The sequence below is a fragment of the Podarcis erhardii genome, assembly GCF_964252035.2.
Source record: "Podarcis erhardii genome assembly, chromosome: 8".
Lineage (NCBI taxonomy): Eukaryota > Metazoa > Chordata > Lepidosauria > Squamata > Lacertidae > Podarcis > Podarcis erhardii.
Genome location: NC_138499.1, coordinates 63,089,970 through 63,114,124, shown reverse-complemented (window position 1 = coordinate 63,114,124; position 24,155 = coordinate 63,089,970). Strand labels below are relative to the sequence as shown.

The following is a 24,155-nucleotide window of genomic DNA, read 5'->3' as shown; positions in this document are numbered from 1 at the left end:
TTTAAAACGAGCAACCACTACTACCAAACAACCCAAAAACATTTTCACTGAGATACAGCGTAATGTAGTTGTTTTAGAGTGTTTAGTATTGCATGTTATGGAGGATGATTTTTAGTTTGTTTTAATCCTAGGGCTGAGATAGTGAGAGGACTAGTTAAATTTGCCCTTGTGTAAAAAAGAAAGGTTGAGTGATCAGGGAGGGGAATGAAAAGGTCTTGTGCATTGTGATGCAGTGATAATCAATTAAGTGTTACATCATACTTGCGGATTACAAACAGAACAGAGCAGTGGGGACTGAGCTAATTATATGTTCGCTGCCGGGATCTTAAAATGGATTCAGCTGGCAAGTTGTGCAAATAAGGAAATAAGCACAATTGCCTCCAACCATGGGATTTTTACCTTTTTTTTTAGGGTATTCATAAACTCCTTTACCAAGATTGAATTTATCTGCCTTGGGCAAGGAAACAATTAACGATATTTGTATAGTATAGTCCAGCCTTGAATAATTCATAGCCCAGTTAACTGCCCCTGGCAGAAATTTGAAGATCCCTAAATCAAACGGCTGTACACAAATCTACTCCCCACCCCAGGCAGTGGCTGATAGGGAAGAATACAATTGCACATCCATTTGGCAAATCATACATTGGAGTATCTGTGGGTCTTCTGACAGCGTTGGAAGTCATTTGGGCGTGAGAGATGTAGGGTTTACATTGTTCTCAAAGGAGTCTTTTTGGGAAATTGTATGCCACTCCACTTCTTGCCTGTCTTTTCGCCTTCATTCAGAGCCAGATCACTTCAGGGAAAGGGCAGTGCCCTTTGTCTCCTTCAAACTGCCCTGTTGCAGCCATTAGCCCATAGGCCCTTTTTTGCAATACAAATGAAGACTGGTCCATTTATTTAATACGTGTATCCTGATGTAGACAGTTTGCTTTCATATGAAGCTGTGAGAGAAACTAGATTGTAAAGCTGTGGTTTGTGAGGAGGGAGGGGAGCAAGAATGTGTTAGGGCAAGGTGCAAAACATGCATTCCGCCTCCCACCCAGCCCTGCTTCTATCTCATATTTGACCAGTGCAACAACTCTTTATTTTTTCCATCCTCAGGCTTTATTCAGCATGGGAACTTGCAGTGCCATAGGTTTGTGCCTTTATTTGCATTTACTTATATGTTGGCCTGTAGACCAGCCTTTCTCAGTCTGGTGTCCTCCAAATGATAAGAATGTTGAAGCTCCTGGGGAAGGATTCCAAACTGATAATCAATAAATAAAATAAAATAATCTGGCAACACTACCCCATTTCTACGCTGGCCTGTATGCAGTGGTTTCTTTGTCTAAGGTTAGTTCACAATTGCAACCTGCATGCTAGAAATCCATCAGTCCTCTTACGCTTGGGTCCCTAATTCATCACCAATGTAATACACTTGGAAAACTCAGAGTTAGTCAGTGGAAACAGATTGGTTGTCTTCAGTAAAACCTAATACAAACTGAAAACATTGGCCTACTAGAATCTTTCATGGCTGATTGGCCACATCCAATCTGTTGAGAGGTTTCAGCAATGGGGGAAACCAAACCTGAAATTGCTTTTGTTTTGTCTAGAAGAGTATCACCCAAAAGTAAATCTATTTTTTTAAATGTTACGTGTACCTTTATTTTATTTTATCTCCGGCTTACAGTCTGAGATCCACATACAGTTGGTGGATCTTCATATTATCTTGGCAAATCCTTTAAAAGATATTAAAATACACCCACAGCAATAGCACCCACAACAATGTACTCCGAGTGGCTGGGTTTCTTTTCCCATGTTGGGAGGGTAGCAACTGCAGAAACAAAAATCTCAAAGTCTACAAATGAAATACAAAACATAAATCTATTACCACAAAACCATTATGGAGGTGATCCAAAGGATATAGTATCTCTCACATATATATCTTACCCAAAACTTACATTATGATTCTAAAAGTATTCTAATCAGTTGTCCACAGTAGATGAAGACTCCAGCCATCGCCTTATCACCACTTCTGCACTAAAATCCTGTAGCTGTGCTTCTCCTCGTATCAAACATGTGTTATCAAATCCCTAGGACTGATCTGATTAGATCCTGCAAATATTGATAAAATAAACAACTCTGGAGTTAAAATCTATCTGTACTTTTATAATTTCAGCATGAATGAAAATTCAATACTTTTTAACAAGCTGGGTAGTTATAATAAATTGTTGAGCTGGAAAGTACACATTGTTTCTAGTGCAAGTTGGCACTGTGTTGTGGTATGGTGTTAGCAGTGTGTCTGCCTTCATTTCAGCCGGTTTTCTTAGAGTTCTCTCCTTGTCAGAATGCAAAAGGTTTCTAAACCTAACATTTGAAGATCAGACCCATTTTTAAGTAGTTGTTTCTTCTATAAGCCCCCGTTGTACTTGTCACCCAAATGATAGCCTGTTTTCCAGAGGAAAATGGAAGAATCTTGGCCATGGTGGGGTTGTTTTAAAATGTAGGTCAAAAAGAGGGCATCCTATCATGCTTATTGCAGACGGATTCAAAGTACAGCAATGATCTTGGGACGATTTCTTTATGTCAGTAGCAGTGGGACATGAGCCGCGCAAGATGCTGTTCATTTTTTTTATGGACAAAGGAGAAAGGCTACTCTGCCTGAGAAGTAACAGAAGTGCATAGCTCAGGATTACTGAATGGAACAATATTTTCCAGATGTTTGGCATGGCTGTTCAGCTGGGTTCAGCTCTCTCTTTTCATGTAGCCAGGAAGGAGAATAAAATCTAGCTTTCACGTTTTGTGGTACAAGAACAGGATATTAAAAGATTCTCGGGAGGAGAAGATGTACATTCCAGTAATTTTATTACAGATTGTGTATGCCATGATCATTGCATGTATCTTTTCAAAGTACTCAGAATTCTTTGTTTCCAGGGCTCTTTGGTTGTAACAGGTTTGAAGCATCTTTAAATATATAATTTAAATATGCCGCTTCAGAGGGTCAGCACGAGGATCAAAGTATATTTGAAGGTATTGGAGGGTTCATACTCAGAGTAGGTCCATTGGCATCATTGGATTTCCATCAGTTGTGAGTAACGTATTCTACTTTGAGCATGACTTAGGCATGTCTGTCTGAATGAAGATGGTCTAGAGCAGTGTTCCCCAACCTTGGGCCTCCAGCTGTTTTTGGACTACAATTCCCATCATCCTTGACCACTGGTCTTGCTAGCGAGGGATGATGGGAGTTGTAGTTCAACAACATCTGGGGACCCACAGGTTGAGAAAGGCTGCTCTAGAGTTAGACTGTAGCATTGCTCAGGCCAGTGAGCAAGCCTTACCTAGAAGCATGGATGGGCAAGGGGAGATACAGGGGGAAAAACCACCTGACCCATTCTGACCTCTTGTTAAGGCTTCCTAGTTCAGTTGGAGGGTCTCCCGCTAACTTCTCCAGAGAAGTTGTGAACCGCTCCGAGATCTACGGCTATAGGGCGGTATGCAAATTGAAAAATAAATAAATAAATAAAAGTGGTGGTGGTGTGCAAGCTGACACTCCACCCTCCCAGTACACACTTGAGACATCATTCAGATTGCAGACTACTGCAGCTTTGACAGGTATTTGCATTTTGATTCCTTGGCATGTCTAGTAATTCAAGCAGACTGCAGCATATCAAGAGCCAAGCATGGTGCATCGCTCAGTGAGGAGATCATGCTTTGCATGCAGAACCTGCCAGGCCCAATCCCTAGGCTTTCCAGTTAAAAGGATCTCAGATAGCAGTGCTAGAGAAAAGGCTTCTGCTCAAGTTCTTGGAGAGTGACTGCCTTTCAGGACAGCACTGAGCTAGATGGACACAATGGTCTGAGTCCAAATAGGGTAGCTCCATATGTGATTTGCCTCTGTCCCGGTCAATGACTCCTGGTAACAAGCATGTGTTAAGAGCTATATAGGCTGCTACAGAGAGATGTTTTGCTGCCTGGTGTGCTATTAATCCTTTTGTTAACTAAAGGGTCAGACATTCTCAGATTAAACTATCGCTAAGCAGATCTTGATGATACTATAGTCAATAATTTGCATAGTGATGGAGCCTCCAAGTGCACATTAACAAGATAAGTAGGTTGTAGAAATGCCATTGTGGTCTGTTGTGTCCATAATCCATAGCTAGGAACATTCTTCAAGTCATTTATGGGCCATGATGGTATCACTCATCCATGTTATAAGGAGGAATCTCAGCGTATATCACCTGAAGATATAATGATTCTGAAAGAAGCTGTGTTAAGAACAGTTAATACAGTGCATTCTGATACAAAACTAAATGTCCAGCACACTGGCTAATGTTCAGTTATGAACGAAGATGTCTAATGGTCAAAACAAAATAAAAAAATTCCTTCCAGTAGCACCTTAAAGACCAACTGAGTTAGTTCTAGGTATGAGCTTTCGTGTGCATGCACACTTCTTCAGATACCTGAAGTATCTGAAGATACCTTGGTATCTGAAGAAGTGTGCATGCACACGAAAGCTCATACCTAGAACTAACTCAGTTGGTCTTTAAGGTGCTACTGGAAGGAATTTTTTTATTTTGTTTTGACCATGGCAGACCAACACGGCTACCTATCTGTAAAAGATGTCTAATGTTATGTGATTTATTCTTAACTGGGTGAAAGATTAAACAGCGCAAAGATACCTTATGCCAAACTTCCAAAAGAACTGAATTTTATGACCTGCTTAAAATAGGTTGATGTTGCACAAAAGAAGCAATAGAGAGCTCCATATTAAATAATGTTCTTGTTACAGTTACAGAAAGGACAGAAAAGGAATAAGGTTGTGGGGAGGGGGAGAAAATGTTGGTGTATGTTGCTTATTTCCATCTCCTAAAACTGCAGTTATCCAGAAAGTCTGTGATCCTGCGTCATGTAGACTTGCATGTATATGTTTATACTTAAGACTGTGACATAAAGGATTGGGTTGCCTGGTGTCTTCATAACCTAAACCTAACGAATAAGTAGTTTGGGACTAAGATTCAGCAAGTAGGTTTTAAAAAATTAATTTGTGGACATATACTTGCAGTATAAATTCCATCCAGCCCCAATCGCTTGCTTCTTTTTAGTAAACAATTGCTGATCTGGAAGGCGATTGTGTGCTACTGTGCTACCCATTGACACAGATCTTATTTGGCTAATGAAGTTTGCATATCCATTGTTGTAAAAGATTGATATTGAATCTGAAGCCCACTCAAGCATCCTCTCCATCTCTGCAAATGTCACTGACAGTGTCAGTTTGTCGCATGAAATTTTAGAAAGTAGGTCAATTTACTCTACATGGATCTTAGTTTTTCACAAAAAGTCAGAGAGATTGAGCTAGTAAAATTGGGGTGGGGGGTTCTGAGAAGAGCATATACTTATTATCACAGTTACTTTCATCTGCCGCATCCAGTGTTATTTGTTGAAAGTGGTCTACAAAAACCTTGTGCCCTTCATTGGTTTTAGTGAGGTGAGAACAGCCTATTGAGTCTCTGCATTATCACAGAGAAGAGTTTCATTAGTCTCACCATTTCAATCCAATTCTGAGAGTGCTAAAAGCTGTGGTTGACCTTTCTCTGAGGGCTATTAGGCATAATCCAATCCAAGTTAGACATTTAAATTGATTTCAGTGGGAGAGTTAAACATATCCTTACCTGTTTCATTGAAATGACTGTTTATGGATTGTGTCTATCATTAATTATTTCAGCAATGTAGACCAATTTGAATGCCACTGAAGCAACACCTACTGTTCTGCTTGGAGCAATAGCCACAGCAGTATGGAGGAAAGACTTCAGTGGCACCCTGGACAGCTCCGATGGCTCTGGCAAGAAATTCTGTAGGAGCAGAGCTCAAATGTTGTTTCTGCAGCTGTCATGGTTAGGCTAAGCCTTAAACAAGGGCCTATGTCAGAGAGAGCCCAGATTCCTAAACTGAGGAATCATGTGCAAAATCTGTACTTACTCCAATGACACACTTCATGATCCATCTTCTTCCCTCAGCCCCTATCGCCTACCTAAAAACCTTTATAGGTTCTTGGCATATTTGTGGAAAGGGTCTTCCTTCCTGATGTGGCAGCTCCCTCTGAAGTTTCCTCCTCTAGTCGGAGCTTGCTAGTGGCACATAGATAGACTCTTTCTATCTGATACATCTCAGGTTACCTCCTGTAGGCCCACTGTGGTCTTGAGTTGCAACACCGTAATTCCTTTTACTCTTCCAGTGGGTATAAACTGGCAAGTCTAGGTAAATTTGCAGCCTCGAAAAACACTTTCACATCTTTTTGAACAGAAAGAGTATGAAACAGAACCTGCTGTTAGCAGTTGATATCACAGCCCACAACTATTTCATAATGGTTAAGAACTGTAATTGATGCTAGAGTAGGGTCAGATGAAGAAGCAAAAAAGATAATGGCAAAGAGCTGATATGCTGAAGCAGCTTTTTTAAAACAGTTTTATGCATAGTGCTATATATTTTACTGAGATTGTGCTCCATATTAAAATATGCACTCATTTATTACCAGCTAGCCATTAATTGGAAAATACTACCTTATGAAATGTACTGAGTAAATTTTAAACTAAGAAAAAGCGTATGTATTAGCAAAATTTTTACCTGGGATTGTTGTAAATTTAAGATGATGAAGCACTGTTCTTTCTCTTAACACAGTGTGGGGTGTGTTTGTGTGTGTGTATACTCCATATATATACTCATATATTCCATTTTCCTATAACCACTTCAGGACAAGAACAAATTCCATGTAGGAGACATAAGTAAATGCTTATGCAGGAGTTAATGAGAACAGTGCTATCTCTGGATGTGCTTTTGAACTAGCAGATACATTTTTGGCCTTTGAACCTGGTGACTACCTAGGTGCACATTCCAATTTAACCATTAATTCATTAACTTGATCACATCCTGAGCTTGAAGGTCCCATTAATAGTGTGTGTGTGGTAGCTAGATGAAAAGTGCTGGGGGGCATGATTGTTTTGAATGCCTAATATCAGGAGCAAGCAAGCCAGCAGTAAATCCCATGAAGTAAGTAGAGTTTCTTTATTAGAAAAAATAGGATCTCTTCTTCAGTAGATCTTGCCCCTATGAAGTCATTGCAGAGACTGAAGGTCTCCTCCTCCCCACAGGGTTCCATCCTCTTCAGGCTTCTTTCCCAAGCAAAAAGACTGTACCTGTTCCTCCTACTTCATGCCTCTTCTGGTTCTGGGACACCAGGAGGGAGGGGAGCTTGTCACAGCAGGAGGGGGGAGACCCCCATGCCTCTTAACCAGCTGGACCTCTCTCTGCCTCCTGGCCTCCCTCCTCTCCTGCTTCAGCTTCCTCCTCTGATTCTGGACTGCTATCTGCCACAGACTCTTCCTGCTCACTAAACCCTGTTACCTCTTCAGCTTCTGTCCCCTCCTCCCAGTCTGCTCCCTCTTCTCCCTCTGACCATTCATCTTCATTCCACCACCAATCCCCTGGCTCTGCACCTTCTTCTGAAAACACTGAAATGAGAATCTTTCAGGCTTAATGCATATTGGGGGTTCCTGCGACTAGTTCCTCCCACCTGCATCCAACCAGTCCATGACATCCATGTTGAATTCATTGTGTGAAATGGACATCACAAGCAAAGTCCAGCTTTTGACACAGCAGCACTACAAACACAGTAAAAAGAAACGTTTTTCAAAGCTGAAACCTTGAGGGAATGTACATAACCAGTCCGCCAAAAAACAGTGGCCAACATATATAGGATTTCCCCTGCCTAGAAAGTACATACAGTGTCATGCTTCTGATCCGTAAAGTGGAACTCTCTCCCAGATTTCTCTCAAGAATAGATGTGAATGAGATTTATGAAGCCTATTGCACCTGTGTAATAACTGTGTTTTGTACTACTGCCTTAATAAGGTGAACTTTCTGTGACACTTTGCCTCTAGGAAGCCTTTACTGGATTTCTGTTGATGTGTTCTTGGATATCTCTCTCAGCTTAAGGAGAGAAGCAGCATTTATCCTTGCGCTGAAAACATTGACGATGTTGCCCTTTTCTGGTGTGGATGGTTCAGAGGGGTTTTTATAGAAACCCATCCACTGTAGCAAAACTCCCTATTGCCTCAGCAGGCACCATATAATTAACGTAACCTTCTTAAAAATGGTGTTGGGCGGGGGGAGAAATGCACATAGCAACTGTGATCTGGAGTGTGTTTTTGAAGCTATAATTGCAGCCCATTGAGGAATTGAGCACAAGCAACTGGTAGCAGGTGGTTGTGTGGACATGATGCACTAGCTGCTTTTAAAGTTTGTCAGTGATGGGTTTTATTATAGAAGTCAGGCTGAGTAGCAATTCTCACAGCACTATTCCCAGCTGGTGGAGAAAGATTTTTTTTATTATCATTCTCTGCAGTTTCTGTCCCACTAATGCAGCTCAGCCCAGACATTATCCCACATTTTCCCAATGGTTTATTTTATTCAATGCAACAGTGGGAAAACAACTCAGGGACATGGTTTGTTTAATGTATAATAGCCCCATAGTGCTCATTCTTTAAATAAAATTGGGCTTTCTTTAATTACATTTGTCTGTAGAGAGGGCAAAGTGGTTGAATATGTTTCACTTCTAAAAAACAGGACAAGTGAACAGAAGCTTGTGCTGTGAGGTGTCTGTGATTACTTTCCTTTCCCTCCATAACTGCTTTCCGCAACACAACCAAGCCATTTTGAGAGGCTGGGTTCAGAAGGCCCAAATGCTTACTTATGACATCACATCCCACAATGCACTCTGTCTTTCTCAGCAGTTTTTTCTAGACAAGACAGGTCTGGTGCATGCTGCTGTGTTTCCACAAAAAACAAAAACAAAACCTACACCAGAGCAAGTGGCTCTCTTATTGCTTAACCTTTAAACCACAAAAACATTTGCACCAAATGTTTCCCAATTCCCAAAAGATTGAATTGTTCAATTTGTTCCTTCTGGTTTTGCATATTTCTAGTCAAGTGCAGTTAAACACAATTGCAAACTACAGTTTTTCTCCCCTTAGTTACAGCAACCAAACATTGTAATGAAAAGCAGATGTGCTGCACTTGGTTCCAAATAAGAAGAGAAATAAATAGAAAACAGATTGCAGGGCAAGCTGGAGAAGCTTTACGCTGCCTTCCCAACCCCACTTGCCTGGGAGTAAGCTGCATTGAATTAAATTGGGCTTACTTCTGAGTAGACATGGTTAGGATTACGCTGCTAAGGTAGGAGGAGGCCAGGAGAAAGGATATATGGCTATGGAGGATTTTAGAACCCTTGCAAGTTAGCCTGAAGTATTTGCAAATCTATTTTAAGTACATGAGCCATGTTTCCCTGCAATTTAGGGTGGCTGAGGTTTTATGCTTCATTGTTGGTTCAATTAAACTCAAATTATTTATTTCTGGTACTCCCATTATGGAGGAGAAAATGGAAGGGATGCAGAGCAATGCAACTAGCTAGAAGTAAAACCTAGAAGTAAAACCACGTAAGCTTTAGCTGATTGTGTTTATTTTTCGTCCTACTTCTTTCTCTTTACTCCTTCCCCTTCCACCCTCCAAAATGAGAGTGATGCAATTATATAGCTGGTTTTACTTCTGCTAGCACATAGCCTCCGTAGCAATAATAATAATGCTTGATAATTCTATGAATTAGGTAGGATTGTTAGTCCCACAATACCACTCTTTTCCATGGTCAGGAGAACATGAACATTCAGATAGCGATAAAGACCAATCTTGAAACAAGTCTGAATACTTTGATTTTAAATCCTGGAAGGATGCAAGTACTAAGAGGGTATTCTCTGTGATAGCCCCGAAACTTTTGAATGCTCTTTCAAACAGAGATCAACCTGGAGACAATGCTGCCGCCAACTTGGTGTCTGGAAATTAAGATGTGTGTGCCCATTTACTTTGAATCACATAAGTGTAACTAGGATTGCACCCTAAAGATGCAAACCTGAGCATACTTTCTTGGGAGTAAGTCCTATGGAACTAGGTTGGACTTGCTTCTGGAGTAATCATGCGTAAAGGTAAAGGGACCCCTGACCGTTAGGTCCAGTCATGGCCGAATCTGGGGTTGCGGCACCCATCTCGCTTTATTGGCCGAGGGAGCCGGCGTACAGTTTCCAGGTCATGTGGCCAGCATGACTAAGCCGCCGGAGTGGTGCCTATTTATCTACTTGCACTTTGACGTGCTTTCAAACTGCTAGGTTGGCAGGAGCTGGGACCGAGCACGGGAGCTCACCCCGGCGCGGGGATTCAAACCGCCGACCTTCTGATCGGCAAATCCTAGGCTCTGTGGTTTAACCCACAGCGCCACCCGCGTCCCATGCATAGGTTGTAACTAATCCTAGGACTGTAAGCTCTCATTTTGGCATGGTGGCTTCATTGAGTTAGATTTGTGAGAGTTGCCAACAACAGAAGCTTGTCTGAAAGTTATGCTCTTGAGACTGTCACTGCCTGCTAGTGCCGACTTAGATGTGTCTGCTGAGAAAAAGGGCTGCTCTGCTTGTTCTTTTAAGTAGCTTAGCAGGGAAGAAGGCAAAGCACAGAGCCTCTGGGGAGGGGTTTTCTTCCCCTCCCCCCTAATAAGGTTGCATACACACCACACATTTAAAGTGCACCCACCCCAAGAATCATGTGATGTGCAGTTTACTCTCACACAGCTATACTTTCCAGCACCCTTAAACTACAGTTATCATGATTCAGGGCAGGGGTGTGTGTGCTGAAAGCATTTGGTACTTGAAATACTTGCAGAGGTCTTAAAGGTATCCCTACTATGGCCATAGCCAGGATTTGTGTTAGGGGGGCAGGTAGCCAGAATTTTTGTTGTGGGGGTGGGTACCCACCTGTCGTCATCCTCTGTCTGGCTCTGTCTAGCAGATTTGGAACGAAATGTCTCAACAACAGTTGTTTTAAATTACTTTCTTTTGAGCCCAAGTGCTCTGAAAAATCTGTCAAAATCTTTCTATGATTGGTACTTTAAGTTAAGTATTTTTATTTACTTACTTGATTTGGTGGGCAGCTGGCCCCCCTGCCTGCACCCATGCCCCCTACCCACCCATTAATTTTGGCCCTGCTTTTCTAGTGCTTCCTTTTTATTTTCCTATTTAAGGCCACAATCCTAAACCCACTTACCTTTGATTAAACCCCATTGAATTCTGTAGAAGAAGAGGACAAGAGTTGGGATAACTCTGTTACTCTTTCAGAGCCTTTGTGGTCCTTTAAACTTGTACCATCCTTTTCCTTTCGCTCCTCCCTGTTTAATTAAAAGACTACTGGTAAAAATATTGCTCCAAAAAGAAATACTTGCCGTGCTGATCTGGAGGAGGAAGTATCTTTCAGATGTGTGGAATCACCTTCCTGGATTATCTGCAAATGCTTGTTGAAAGGTGTTATACAAAGGGCAAGTGTTACTATTAATACCTGCCTTTGTCAGCACAATGTGATCTTGTCTTAAAACAGAACTTTTCTCTCTGGCAAAGGAGGGACGGTTGTCCATCTGCTTTACTGACATAGGCTCCTTTCACTGTTTCAAAACGCAGCTGAAGAAGTGGAGAGACTGGCAGCCATGCGCTCGGACTCGCTTGTTCCAGGGACACACACCCCTCCGATTAGGAGACGGAGCAAATTCGCCACTCTAGGAAGAATTTTCAAGCCATGGAAGTGGCGGAAGAAGAAGAGTGAAAAGTTCAAGCACACCTCAGCAGGTAATTTTGGCCCTTCTCTCGATGGTGGGTGATGCTTTGCTATTAAGAGCAAATAAGGAAATCAGAATCTGTCTGCTAGTAGGATAATTACAAAGCAGCCAATGACTTGTTGTTGCTGTTGTTGTTGTTGTTTATTAAATTAGTCTACCACCCTATACCAACAGGTCTCAGGGTGGTTCACAGGATAAAATCACAATATAGAAACACAAAATACATAATCAAAATAAAAACAACCCAATAACTCTCCCCCCCACACACATTTTAAAAGGGGGATTGGATGTCAATCAACCAAAGACCTGGTTAAAATGGAACGATTTTCCTGGTGCCTAAAGGTGTACAATGAAGGCGCCAGGGGAGAGCATCCACAAACAGGGAGCCACAGCAGAAAAGGCCTGTTCTCATGTTGCCACCCTCTAGACCACTTGTGGAGGAGGCACACAAAGAAGGGCCGCAGAAGATAATCTCAGGGTCCGGGTAGGTTACTATAGAAAGAGGCAGTCTTTGGGATACTGCAGTCCTGAGCTGTTAATGACATGTGCATGCTGTGGGGTTTTTTTTAATGGATCTGTGGTGCTCAACCTATCCCCAGGCGATTCATGTGCCCACAGACCAATCCTTCACTTGACCACATTATAGGTGGAATGTGCACAGGTGCCTCACAGTCAGTAATTCCCTATAATGCATTTATTTGTGTTTTTTAAAAAACAATAATTAAAAGTTTATTGGCGTAAACACATACAGAATACAATAAAAATGATGGATATGGCAAATAAAAATAAATGTGCAAGTAGAAGAAGAAAAAACAGAAAACTGTGTTTTATTTGTTAAATTTATTAAATTTCTATAGCACCCTTCATCCGATGATCCCAGGGCGGTTTGCAATGTTAAAAGCACAAAAATGCACAACATAGTAACAAACAATAATAATAACACACACACACACACACACACACACACACACACACACACACACACAGTTTGAAAGGCCATTTTTATGTAGGTATATATGTAGGTATGTAAAAGTCAGGTGGTTTCAGAAACAAAATGAGGCCATACCAAAATAGAATAGTGGCAGGCTGCTACATATTTGGGTGGCATCCTAGGTACACAGAAATATATATTTTTTGGATGGAATGAAAATGGCAATCCAGGAAGCAACCCCAAACTGCCTGTTGGAAAGTTGTTTGCTTACAGAATTTTGATGGCAGCTGTGGAAAGGTTTAAGCAAAAAGGAAGTCAGGCAGTCAAGTCAACCGATCAAGGGGGCTTCCAGACATGGATAACTTAGTAGTATACAATCATAGCTGCTGTGCTTTAAACTAGAATTGCAACTCTCCTTCCAGACTTCTAACACTATGGAGCAAGGTAGCTCCCCTCTTTCCCTAGCCCCAAATATTGGAGGGGTGTAGTTTTTGTTGGGCCCACTTTGTGTGGGTTAGATATCTCCCTCCCCCAGCTGCAGCTTGGGGCAGAGGGAGGCAATGCCATTTGGAAAAAAGGGGTTAAGACAGTTTGTTTACATAGTCCACTAGATGCTGCTTGCAGGCCTCATATGAATACTAGCCTCTGTGTTTGGTCACATGTCTGATGTATTTATATCACTGCTCTTTCATTAATATCTGCTGACTGCATGGAACTTGCGGGTTAATTATACCTTTTTGTTTCATGGCATGTAAGATTCCACTGGCTTTGTTACTTTTACCCCTCCACTTTATCTGGATTCAAAATCTATTGTCAAAGAGACGCAGCCGTGCAAAAAAGCAAATTAGATCCCCTTCATGTTCTGTATAAGTCATCCTTCCAGTTACAGATAGGTAGCCGTGTTGGTCTGCCATGGTCAAAACAAAATAAAAAAAATCCTTCCAGTTGGTCTTTAAGGTGCTACTGGAAGGATTTTTTTTATTTTGTTTAAGTCATCCTTGTAAGTCTCCCATAAGACTTGTACCACGCACTTCAGATAGCCAGTTCATACAGCCGTATTGTAAACACCTGTGGCAGAAAAGCACTCAGAAGAATCTGCATGGTTTTCTTAGTGAATGTAGAAGAAACGGTAGGTGCTTTTTCAAACTGTGCATGATAACAGATCAGGGCTGAGTTGGTATCTGATATCTCAAAGCTCAATACAGTGAGCCCTTTAATTTCCAAAGTAAATAAAAAGCAACCCCAGGAGGTGCTGTAATGAGAGCTCGCACGTATTTATGGCTAATCCTTCGGTGTACTGATAAATGTATTTTAGAAAAATATAATTCCCATCAGTCTCCTGGGGAAAATACAGTTCCGTTTCCCCCACTTTGAAGAGGCTTAAATTAGAGGGTGGTGATAAATAAACATAGCCTATGAGCTCAAGCAGAAGGTTCAAGTGTATTTGATGCTCAGAGCTGGTGCAATGTATTGCACATTTGTATCTCATTCATAGTTACCGCGGGAAGACAAAGCCCCAAAAAGCTAAGGTTCGTAGTGTCCAGTATCGTATTGTTCTTACTATGACAACAACTCGGTTTATATTAAGTTCTACCCAAAGGGAAGCTTCCTAAGAGGTATATAAAAAATTATTATAGGTAATAGTAACTTGCTCTAGGAGCCTTTTCTCAGCTGAGGAGCGAGGCAGAATACTTCAAATGAATTCAAGCTAGAATATGCAGACTAGATGATGCCTGATGGGACACCACTGACAGAAATGGTGAAGAAAGATATGCAAAGCTGCTGTGTGATTCTCAGCTGAGCAGGAGGCAAGACCTACATTGGCTCCCAGTACGTTTCCGAGCACAAAGTGTCGGTGCTGACCTTTAAAGCCCTAAACGGCCTCAGTCCAGTATATCTGAAGGAGCGTCTCCACCCCCATCGTTCTACCCAGACACTGAGGTTCAGCGCCGAGGGCCTTTTGGCGGTTCCCTCACTGCGAGAAGCCAAGTTGCAGGAATCTCAGCTAACTAAATAGATCCATAAGATTGGGAACGCCATTAAAAAAAGAAAGGTAAAGGACCCCTGACAGTTAAATCCAGTCGCGAACAACTCTGGGGTTGTGGCGCTCATCTCGCTTTACTGGCCGAGGGAGCCGGCATTTGTCCGCAGACAGTTTTTCTGGGTCATGTGGCCAGTATGACTAAGCTGCTTCTGGCAAAACCAGAGCAGCGCACGGAAATGCTATTTACCTTCCCTGAGCAGTACCTATTTATCTACTTGCACTTTGACATGCTTTCGAACTGCTAGGTTGGCAGGAGCAGGGAGCAATGGGAGCTCATCTCGTGACGGGGATTCGAACCGCCGACCTTCCAATCGGCAAGCCCAAGGCTCAGTGATTTACACCACAGCGCCACCCGCATCCCCAAATGACAAATTGTAAATGATAAATTGTAAATGCAGTCTTGAATAGGAATTGGATCAAAACTATAGGCCTGGAGTTCCATAAATTTAGAGATGCTCTCTATCTGGAAAGCAAATATTTAATATTAGCAGCATTTTACCTGAAGTCAAAGGCAGCCCCCAGTGCAATTCAAATATGTCCTGAGGAAAGGTTTGCAAGGTACACTGAAGTTAAACAGTTTATTATCTAGAACGTCATCTTTTCTAAAAACCATTAAAACTTTAATTAACATGAGGCCCTGGAAGCCCTAGGCAACCCATGTTCAGGCAGATAACACTGTGACAGCCATAATTATTGCAAAAACTTCTAAATGACCAGATTGTATCTCAATAGGGATGGTCTATTTTACTTGATAAGGATTCATAAATGACCAGATCTTATCGGCTTAGTAAAGGGATAGTCTACTTTGCTTGATAGCAATAGCTTATAAGTTGTGTAAAGGAAGCCAGCATGATGCCATCTGTACTCTAGAGAGATTGTCAACGTTATTTTCTGCCACGTTGTGTTGAAATGTCTCATTTTTTTTCAGAGGAAGTGCTGACCTCCCCTTAGCTGTTGGGTAAAGGTAAAGGTAAAGACTGGACCATTAGGTCCAGTTGTGGCCGACTCTGGGGTTGCGGCGCTCATCTCGCTTTATTGGCCGAGGGAGCCGGCGTACAGCTTCCGGGTCATGTGGCCAGCATGACTAAGCCGCTTCTGGCGAACCAGAGCAGCGCACGGAAACGCCGTTTACCTTCCCGCCGGAGCAGTACCTATTTATCTATTTGCACTTTGACATGCTTTCGAACTGCTAGGTGGGCAGGATCTGGGACCAAGCAACGAGAGCTCACCCCGTCATGGGGATTCGAACCGCCGACCTTCTGATCGGCAAGTCCTAGGCTCTGTGGTTTAACCCACAGCGCCACCCGCGTCCCTTATTTGGATAATGACCAACTAATCCCCCCAACCAGTCTGCACCATGTAGAGATTAGGGGAACAGGAAGGAGACAAAGTGGAAACCACTATCAGTGAAGTTGTCACCTGATGCATAATTATTCTCCACCCCTGTTCTAACCATATGGAAGCAAAATAAAAAGTGTGTAATTAGACATGATCTGATGAGCTGCTGTGCTGATTAGCCCATACAAGCAAAGGATAACTTTGAACTGAAGTTGCCTCTAATGACTGGAAGAGAGGGATTTATAAGCTTGTAAATCCCAGTTCGCACCTCACCAGCCACTGGGTGATCTTAGGCAAGCTGCTGTCTCACAGCTTTAGCCCCTGCGTTGTGTGTATTATAGGGATAATAATGCTGGATTGCTTTACAGGAATTTGGACTACTGAAATGATATAATTCAAATGCTTTGTGCACTTAGGAAAATCTTTGTATAATATTAGGCAATTTCCATGGTTGATTTCTGTCTAAGGATGAGGGAAGAGTTCATTTGGTCTGCATTAAATTGATCTGGTACTCCCAAGCTCATTTGTGGATCAAAATGCATTTTGCAATGCATTTTCTGCACACAGTATACATTTTACATAAAAGAGAGGCACTAAGGGTGGTATTAATGGGAAGCGGGTGGCGCTGTGGTCTAAACCACAGAGCCTAGGGCTTGCCGATCAGAAGGTTGGCAGTTCAAATCCCTGCGACGGGGTGAGCTCCCATTGTTCGGTCCCTGCTCCTGCCCACCTAGCAGTTCGAAAGCACATCAAAGTGCAAATAGATAAATAGGTACTGCTCCGGTGGGAAGTCCAAGACCTGACCCCAAAAATATTTATGGATGATCTAGAACCAACAAAACCTTGCTGCAAGAATTCGGGGTGGGAGTGGAGTGGAGTGGTCAGGTATTTTGAGAGCAGTTCATTCTTCTTGTTAAGCCCATGCCTCAGAGAAAAGAAGATGCAGGATATGACCCCAGTTTTTTAGACTTGCTGATGGGGACACATGTGCTTTTCACAACACACATAGCAATAAGATGAGAAGAAATAACATGGGAAGTAGTTGCCCAGTGGACCCTGCCTCTGATAGCTTTAGGCCTCAATTGCCTATTTTACACAGCTGATACTTGTAGCAGTTGTCTATTTTTGCACACGAGTTGGCAAATGCAGGCTGCTGATGAAAAGGGATGTTTGTGTTTCTGTGTGGCTGAATCTTTTGTGTGCCCCCTTGAAAATCTGCTGCGTAGCATATTTCGAGCCATTAAGAAGCGGGTTTTGCCTTGCTGGATTGAAAAGGCTTTTAAAGAATGTGCTATCCCCCATGCCATCACTTTAATGGCACATTGGGGGGGGGGGAATCCTTAAATGTGTCCAAGCTTACAGGAAAGGAATGTTTAATGAGGCCATTTGGATTTTATGCTAATTACACTTCCAGCTGCTATAAAGATTATATGCAACAGCCTCAAACTTCAATTCTGTGATGTTCTGCAATGGTGTATTACTGCAAAAAAGCGGGAGGGGGGGCAGAATGCAGTTAATCTTCAAGGGAGGGGATGTATAAGACAGGGTATAAAGCCTAAATAGGTAAAAAAAAAAATGCAACTGCATGTTCGTATTTTCTCTCTGTGTGTGTGACTGGTAGGTTGCATCATATGTTAAAAAGAGGGCTTTGCCAACAAATTTACTAATAATGAAATCCCTGGATCTGCAGGTTTACTTTCTTTAAAAATCGATTCTCATATGTAAGATGGGATTGTTATCAGCTGCAGCTGCCAAAATGTGTGGATTTTGTCAAAACAAAATCTTTGAATCCTTTAAAGCCTTTTCAGGCATGGCGAGGCAAAACTGGCTTAATGTAAAAGTCCTGCCAAACACAAATCCACAATACTTGGATGTTTATGAAATGCATGTCTGCAGTCGTTTACATCTTAGAAATTTTTGGTACCTATGTAGTATATGTTGGAGTTTCTGTTAGTCCTTTCTTAATCACTAACTATAACTAAGCATGTGCATATGTAACTGTACTTGATCTCAACCCTTCACATCCAGGGTGACGGTGAAGCTATGTGGATAAGCAGGTGCTTTGCATTCCAAAGATTCAAGGTTCAGTCCCCATCATCTCCAACTAAGGTGGTTCAAACTCTGGAGAGCTACTACCAAATCAGCATAGTAAGCAAACTGGAGCTCACTCATCACTGGTCAGACTTGATGTAAGGCAACTTTCTGTTTTTAATGTCCATGTCAATTTGATCCTCTGTGGATACTCTCACAAACACACATGGAATGAATGGAGCAGGGGAAAAGATATTTTTACCAGCTCCAACTGTTTCATTTATCTGAGAAAAAGTATAGTTAAACTACGGTATATAGTGAAACTAAATAAATATTGACTTAAGGAGACATTTATGATCGGTTAGAGCTGTAGAAAATGCAACCAGGAAAACCCTTGTAGTAGCCTACTTTAAGAACCCCCCTCCAAAAAAATAAGGGCAGTTTTGGAAAGCTCTGTCTGCCATCTTGATTCAAAATGGCACCCAAATGTATCCAAACTTAGACAAAAACCTGCTCCTTGGGAACCATCACACAAAATTTGCTTACAATATCACATAGCTATATAAACAACCTTCCAAAATATTTAGTAGTTTAGAATTATTTTTAATTTTTTATCTTATTCTTGGATTCTCCCCGCCGCCTATTTAAAGACCTAGAAAATGTTAATATCATTAATGATAACAAATGCCCCTCAAACATCCTTCACTGTGAAAACCCATTGCTCTTACTTTGCAAAGCAGTCCTGCATTACTGTGAAGGTTCTGCAAAGTTTCTCTTGTTGCTCAATTCCCATATGATCTGAATACGTACATGGAAAACAAAGAGGTCTTGCCATATAACAGATGCTTATCAAAATCTGGGACCACATCCAGCAATCATAGGCCAGGCTGATCAAAGTTGGAAATATACTGGTAGCCAGAATTTGTGCAACATCTAGAGGACAGCCATTTTAAAACTTAGAGCTTGTGCACAGTTTCAACAGAGTTTCCCCAGTATCAGGATAAAAAGGTAAAGGTATTCCTAACCATTAGGTCCACTCTGGGGTTGTGGCGCTCATCTCGCTCTATAGGCCGAGAGAGACGGCATTTGTCCGCAGACAGCTTCCAGGTCATGTGGCCAGCATGACTAAGCCGCTTCTGGCGAACCAGAGCAGCGCACGGGAACACCATTTACCTTCCCGCCAGAGCAGTACCTATTTACCCACTTGCACTTGGCATGCTTTTGAACTGCTAGGTTGGCAGGAGCAGGGACTGAGCAATGGGAGCTGACCCCATCACGAGGATTCAAACTGCCAACCTTCTGATCGGCAAGCCCTAGGCTCTGTGGTTTAACCCACAGCGCCACCCGCATTCCTAGTATCAGGATAGTCATGTGGAATCTGCGTTGGAACCTCCATTTAGTGTTAGGTCTCGAACATTGATTCATTGTTAGTATAATGAATCTGGTTCCAGGCTGTGGAGAGAGATGCAAAACCAGAGCCAGGTTCAAGATCAAAGCAAACATGCAAGACCATCATCTATGTCAATCTAAGAATTAGATTTCAGCTCTATTGGCTTTTAGCTAGACAGCAATGGAAAAAGTTGATCAGCAGTGGGATTGCTTGCTGTTAGTTTTGCCTTGTACCTTTACTATCAAGGAGAAATGTTTATGTGCCTTAGCCTAGTACTGCTGTTCTTGTTTCTGAGTCATGTGCTTTTATTATTCTCATCTGCTTGCAATACAACAGAAATGCATGTATAAATCCCATTGATTTTTATGAGGCATAATGGGCAATTGCATATTGAATTGCTGCTAAGAAAAAAAGAGTTGTGTCCTGTGTTGTTTTGGTGAATTTCTGTTTTGGTGCTACAGCACCATTGAGATGATAATTGATCCTAGAAATACAGAGCAACAAAGTGTAAATATTGCAGTTTCATCATAAATCAAATTTGAGGGTATTTTATTCTTATTTTAATCAGCATTGCCAGCAGTAGAATAAATGAAGCAGCCATCCCTTAGGCACGAGTAGTACAGCACATTGATTGAGCCGCACTGTTCCACTGACCTCCTGCTTGTATGACCCACATTTGATTTGTCTGTCTGTTGTCTTGGTAATGGGAGCCTCTTGTACAGTGACTTATATTTCCAGGGTTCTATAGTTCTGGTAGCCATCAATAACTCATGAGCTTGAAAGAACAGCCTTGACCATCCTGAGCTCAAGGGCATCACACACACAAACATACACAAACAAACACAATCTGGTTTGCTGATAATCTCTGGCCATCCAGTTCACATGTTGCATTTGTCTGCATGACACTGGTCTGAGAACAGAATTATTTGCATGCATACACTATTTGCACAATATATTTTTCTGCACTGTCATACAAACAGAGACTAATCTAAGCCCTGCCGGCTTTGTTTTAAGTAGTGAACAGGTGGTATTCTTTTTAAAATTTCTGAAAAGACATTAACATCAGGCTCTTGTGGCATCAGAAAGCCAAAGTCCTTCAAGTGTACACCCATCTTTCATGCACATGGAAGAAAATATATTGTAATTGTACAGTGAAAATATATTGTACAGTGGAAACTCAGTTCCCGAACGCCTCCATTGTCATACGTTTCAGTTCTCAAACTCTGAAAACCCAGAAGTAAATGCTTCTGTTTTCGAACGTTTTTCAGAATCCAAACATGCAAGAAGCTCTTGCAACCAATGGGAAGCCGCGCCTCGGTTTTCGAATGTTTCAGAAGCCGAATGGGCTTCCAAAATGGATTACGTTCGAGAACTGAGGTACCACTTTATATCGTTATGAGTATTTGCGTGGTAGGCTCAAAGCCTGAGCTCCCTTTCTAATTCCTGGATCCAGCATGACTTCAATTGCTGGAATAGTGAGGTCAGGCTGGTAATGGCCCACTAAGTATGTGACAGAAGTGAGCCAGCTGTAAATAACAGAGCGAGCAAAAGTTAACTCCTTGTTAGCAAAACAGAATCTGCACAGGAGTGTGAGGCCTAATGAGCACAACAACTCAGGTCTTGCCCCCGTGAAGCAGCTGACAAGACTAAAGGTCCCTGCCTCTCCACAGCCAGCTATGTCTCCACCCCTCTAGGGTTTTCCACAAGGAATCAGAGACTGTGCCTGTGTACCTGTCTATGCTTCTCCAGCTTCATGGCTCTCCTGGTTCTGGGACACTAGGAGGGAGGGAAGCTTGTTGCAGCAGGAGGGGGAGACACCCATGCCTCTTCATCAGCTGGTCTCCCTTCTCTCCTGCTTCAGCTTCTGCCTCTGGTTGTGGGCTTCTCACTGCCACGGACTTTCCCTGCTCACTAAACCCTGTTACCTCTTCAGCTTTTGACACCTTCTCCCAGTTTTCTCCATCTTCTCCCTCTGACCACTCATCATTATCTCACCACCAATGCCCTGGCTCTCAGCCTTCTTCCTTTGGGGCTTCCCCATCCCACCATTCCTTTGCGTCCAACCAGTCCATGACGGTATGAGTCGTTACGGGAACAAAGGAAGTGGCTCTGTGCCAGAGGACAAATGGGTGGGCCTTCCTCCCCCAATTGTCTGCTAGTTAGAAAACAAAAGGCCAACATGGAGAGTTGAGTGATGTGAGCCAGAAGCTAGATAAAAAGCTGCAGGCTGGAAAGACAATCAGAGAGCCAGGTTGTATATATGTGTAAATTAACCATATATCATAAAGACACAACAGTCTCCGCTGTGCCTCATTCCAAAAGGAAAGATGTGTCCTGGGTAAGTGCCTGGAACTGCTGGGATCTTGCACCGCTTGGAGATTAGGGTGGCATGCAGCAATATCAAATAATACTCTTCCCTGTTGGCACTGCATTTGTTAGCCTCACTTGCTTGTCTATCTTCTGGTGCCCATGAGCATAAGTCCAATAAACTATTCTGTGTATTCCACTGAGAATATTCTCTGCTGCTATTCTCTGCTGCTGCACTCACAAGATTCTCTGCGTTAAACATTTACTGTGTACCAGTGCTGAATTGAATTTAAATAACTAGCAGTTGACATGAAGCAGCCATACTAAAAGTATGCAGAAGTCCCAAGCCACAGTAACTAGCCCTGTTCATACTTAATGGTAAGTGATAAACCTGGCTTATTGTGAATGAGCAGCATGTTGGCGCATGCTGCTCATATGCACCTCCCCCTCTCCTCTCTGTGTCACACCAGGAGGAAGCAAGAAGCAGCAATGGACAAAACTGTCTTTGCTGGAAATTGTACAACAGAAACGGAGCAGTTGACATGCAGGTCCATTGCTTTTTTTACTGTTGCATATGTTCAAAGTAGGGACGCGGGTGGCATTGTGGGTTAAACCACAGAGCCTAGGACTTGCCGATCAGAAGGTCGGTGGTTCGAATCCCCGCAACGGGGTAAGCTCCTGTTGTTCGGTCCCTGCTCCTGCCAACCTAGCAGTTCGAAAGCACATCAAAGTGCAAGTAGATAAATAGGTACTGCTCCGGCGTGAAGGTAAACGGCATTTCCGTGTGCTGCTCTGGTTCGCCAGAAGCGGCTCAGTCATGCCGGCCACATGACCCAGAAGCTGTATGCCGGCTCCCTCGGCCAATAAAGCGAGATGAGCGCCGCAACCCCAGAGTCGGTCACGACTGGACCTAATGGTCAGGGGTCCCTTTACCTTTACCTTTATGTTCAAAGTAAACAGGATTTGTGTTCGGTCCAAGCATAAAAAATATACATTTCAGTAACTTGCTCCATTTTCTTTTGGTAGTTGGTTTCTTTTATAGCAAGAAAACAACCTCTTTCAAAACAACCAACCACAAAAACAAGCAAACCACAAGTGGTTTTTACCAGCACGGAAAGGATCACAGCTGATTTTCTTTGTGCAGACACGCACTTTATTTCCTCCTTAAAAGGTCAAATATAACCACCATGTGATTCTAACGACGGTGCACCGTAAGTGCTTTCAAAAGAAATAGTGGGAAATGCAGTGACTTGTTTTCCAGGGTGAATTTGGATATAGCTTTTGGTGTGTGACATGGAAGTAATTTTAGGTACCCAGGCCTGGCATCTGGGATGGCCAGTTATTGTGCTCTTGGATGCCGTTCTATCCTCTGGAAGTATTCCAGGGGCTGGAAGGAACTTTTACCATACAAACTAGACCCTCCTCCGTGCCCACCACCCACATGCACACTCAAAAATGATAGCTCAGTCGGTTAGAGCTTGGTGCTGCTAACACCAAGGATGCAAGTTCAGTTCCCGTAAGGGACAGCTGCGTATTCCTGCATTGCAGGGGGTTGGACTAGACGATCCTCAGCGTCCCTTCCAACTCTATGGTTCTATGAATAGCCAGGGCGTTACGGAAGGTAGGGGTAGATAACTTGGGACCCTCCAGATGTTGTTTAAGCACAACTCCCATCATGTGCAGCCTGGCTAACTGATTTAACAAGCTACATGTGTGGCTCTGTCGCAGGTAATTTTAACGTTTTCTCTTTTTTTACCAAATGCAACCACATAAACTGCAGTGCGGAGCTGTGGCTCTGTATGTGGAGCAGGGGAAGAACTACAGTGGTACCTCTGGTTGCGGACAGGATCTGTTCCAGAGGTCCGGTCGGATCCCAAGGTTTCCGCAACCTGAGGACTGCTTCTGCGCATGCGCGCGGGGCGAAACCTGGTCAAATAGTTCCGGGTTTGTCGCTTTCGCATCCTGAAGTTTATATAACCAGAGGGTTATGTAACCGGAGGTACTACTGTAATGGGTAGCGGGTGGGTGGGTGGAAATGTGTCTTTTCCTCATGTAGGAAAAGTACCTTGTGAGATGGGGTAGTTTTAAGCAAGGAAGGCAGTGAAGAGAAAAGCGCTAGGAAGCCCGTTTCCCTGTGCTAGTCTTCTATAGCTGCATTTAGGGGTTTTTTATAAATATATATGTTAGCAAAATATTACATGTGATTTCACTGTCACATGTATTTGGGCCTTTAAAAAATGCTCTGCCCACTAAGCTAAAAGACTAGCTGATGGTGACAATTTTCTTCACATCAGCAGTATTTTCCTGGGCAATGGCTACAAGGCTATTTGGGAAAACAGCTTCAAGCAGTTTCTTCTTGGCGCTCCTGTGCCTGTCTACCCCATAGCATAAATATTTAGAAGCCGATTTAGAAGGCTCTAGCAGTGCTGAGTCATAG

General features: G+C 42.6%; 1 protein-coding gene across 9 annotated transcripts in view; it reads left to right on the top strand.

Annotated features, from left to right (window-relative positions):
- Nucleotides 1–24,155, top strand: part of PHACTR1 (phosphatase and actin regulator 1) — a 250,771-nt gene that overhangs the window by 147,240 nt on the left and 79,376 nt on the right. For all 9 annotated transcript variants that reach the window (XM_081873056.1, XM_081873060.1, XM_081873057.1 and 6 more), the window contains one exon: nt 11,523–11,687. In XM_081873056.1, coding sequence (XP_081729182.1) covers nt 11,523–11,687 — 165 coding nt within the window. The remainder of the gene's footprint in view (nt 1–11,522; nt 11,688–24,155) is intronic.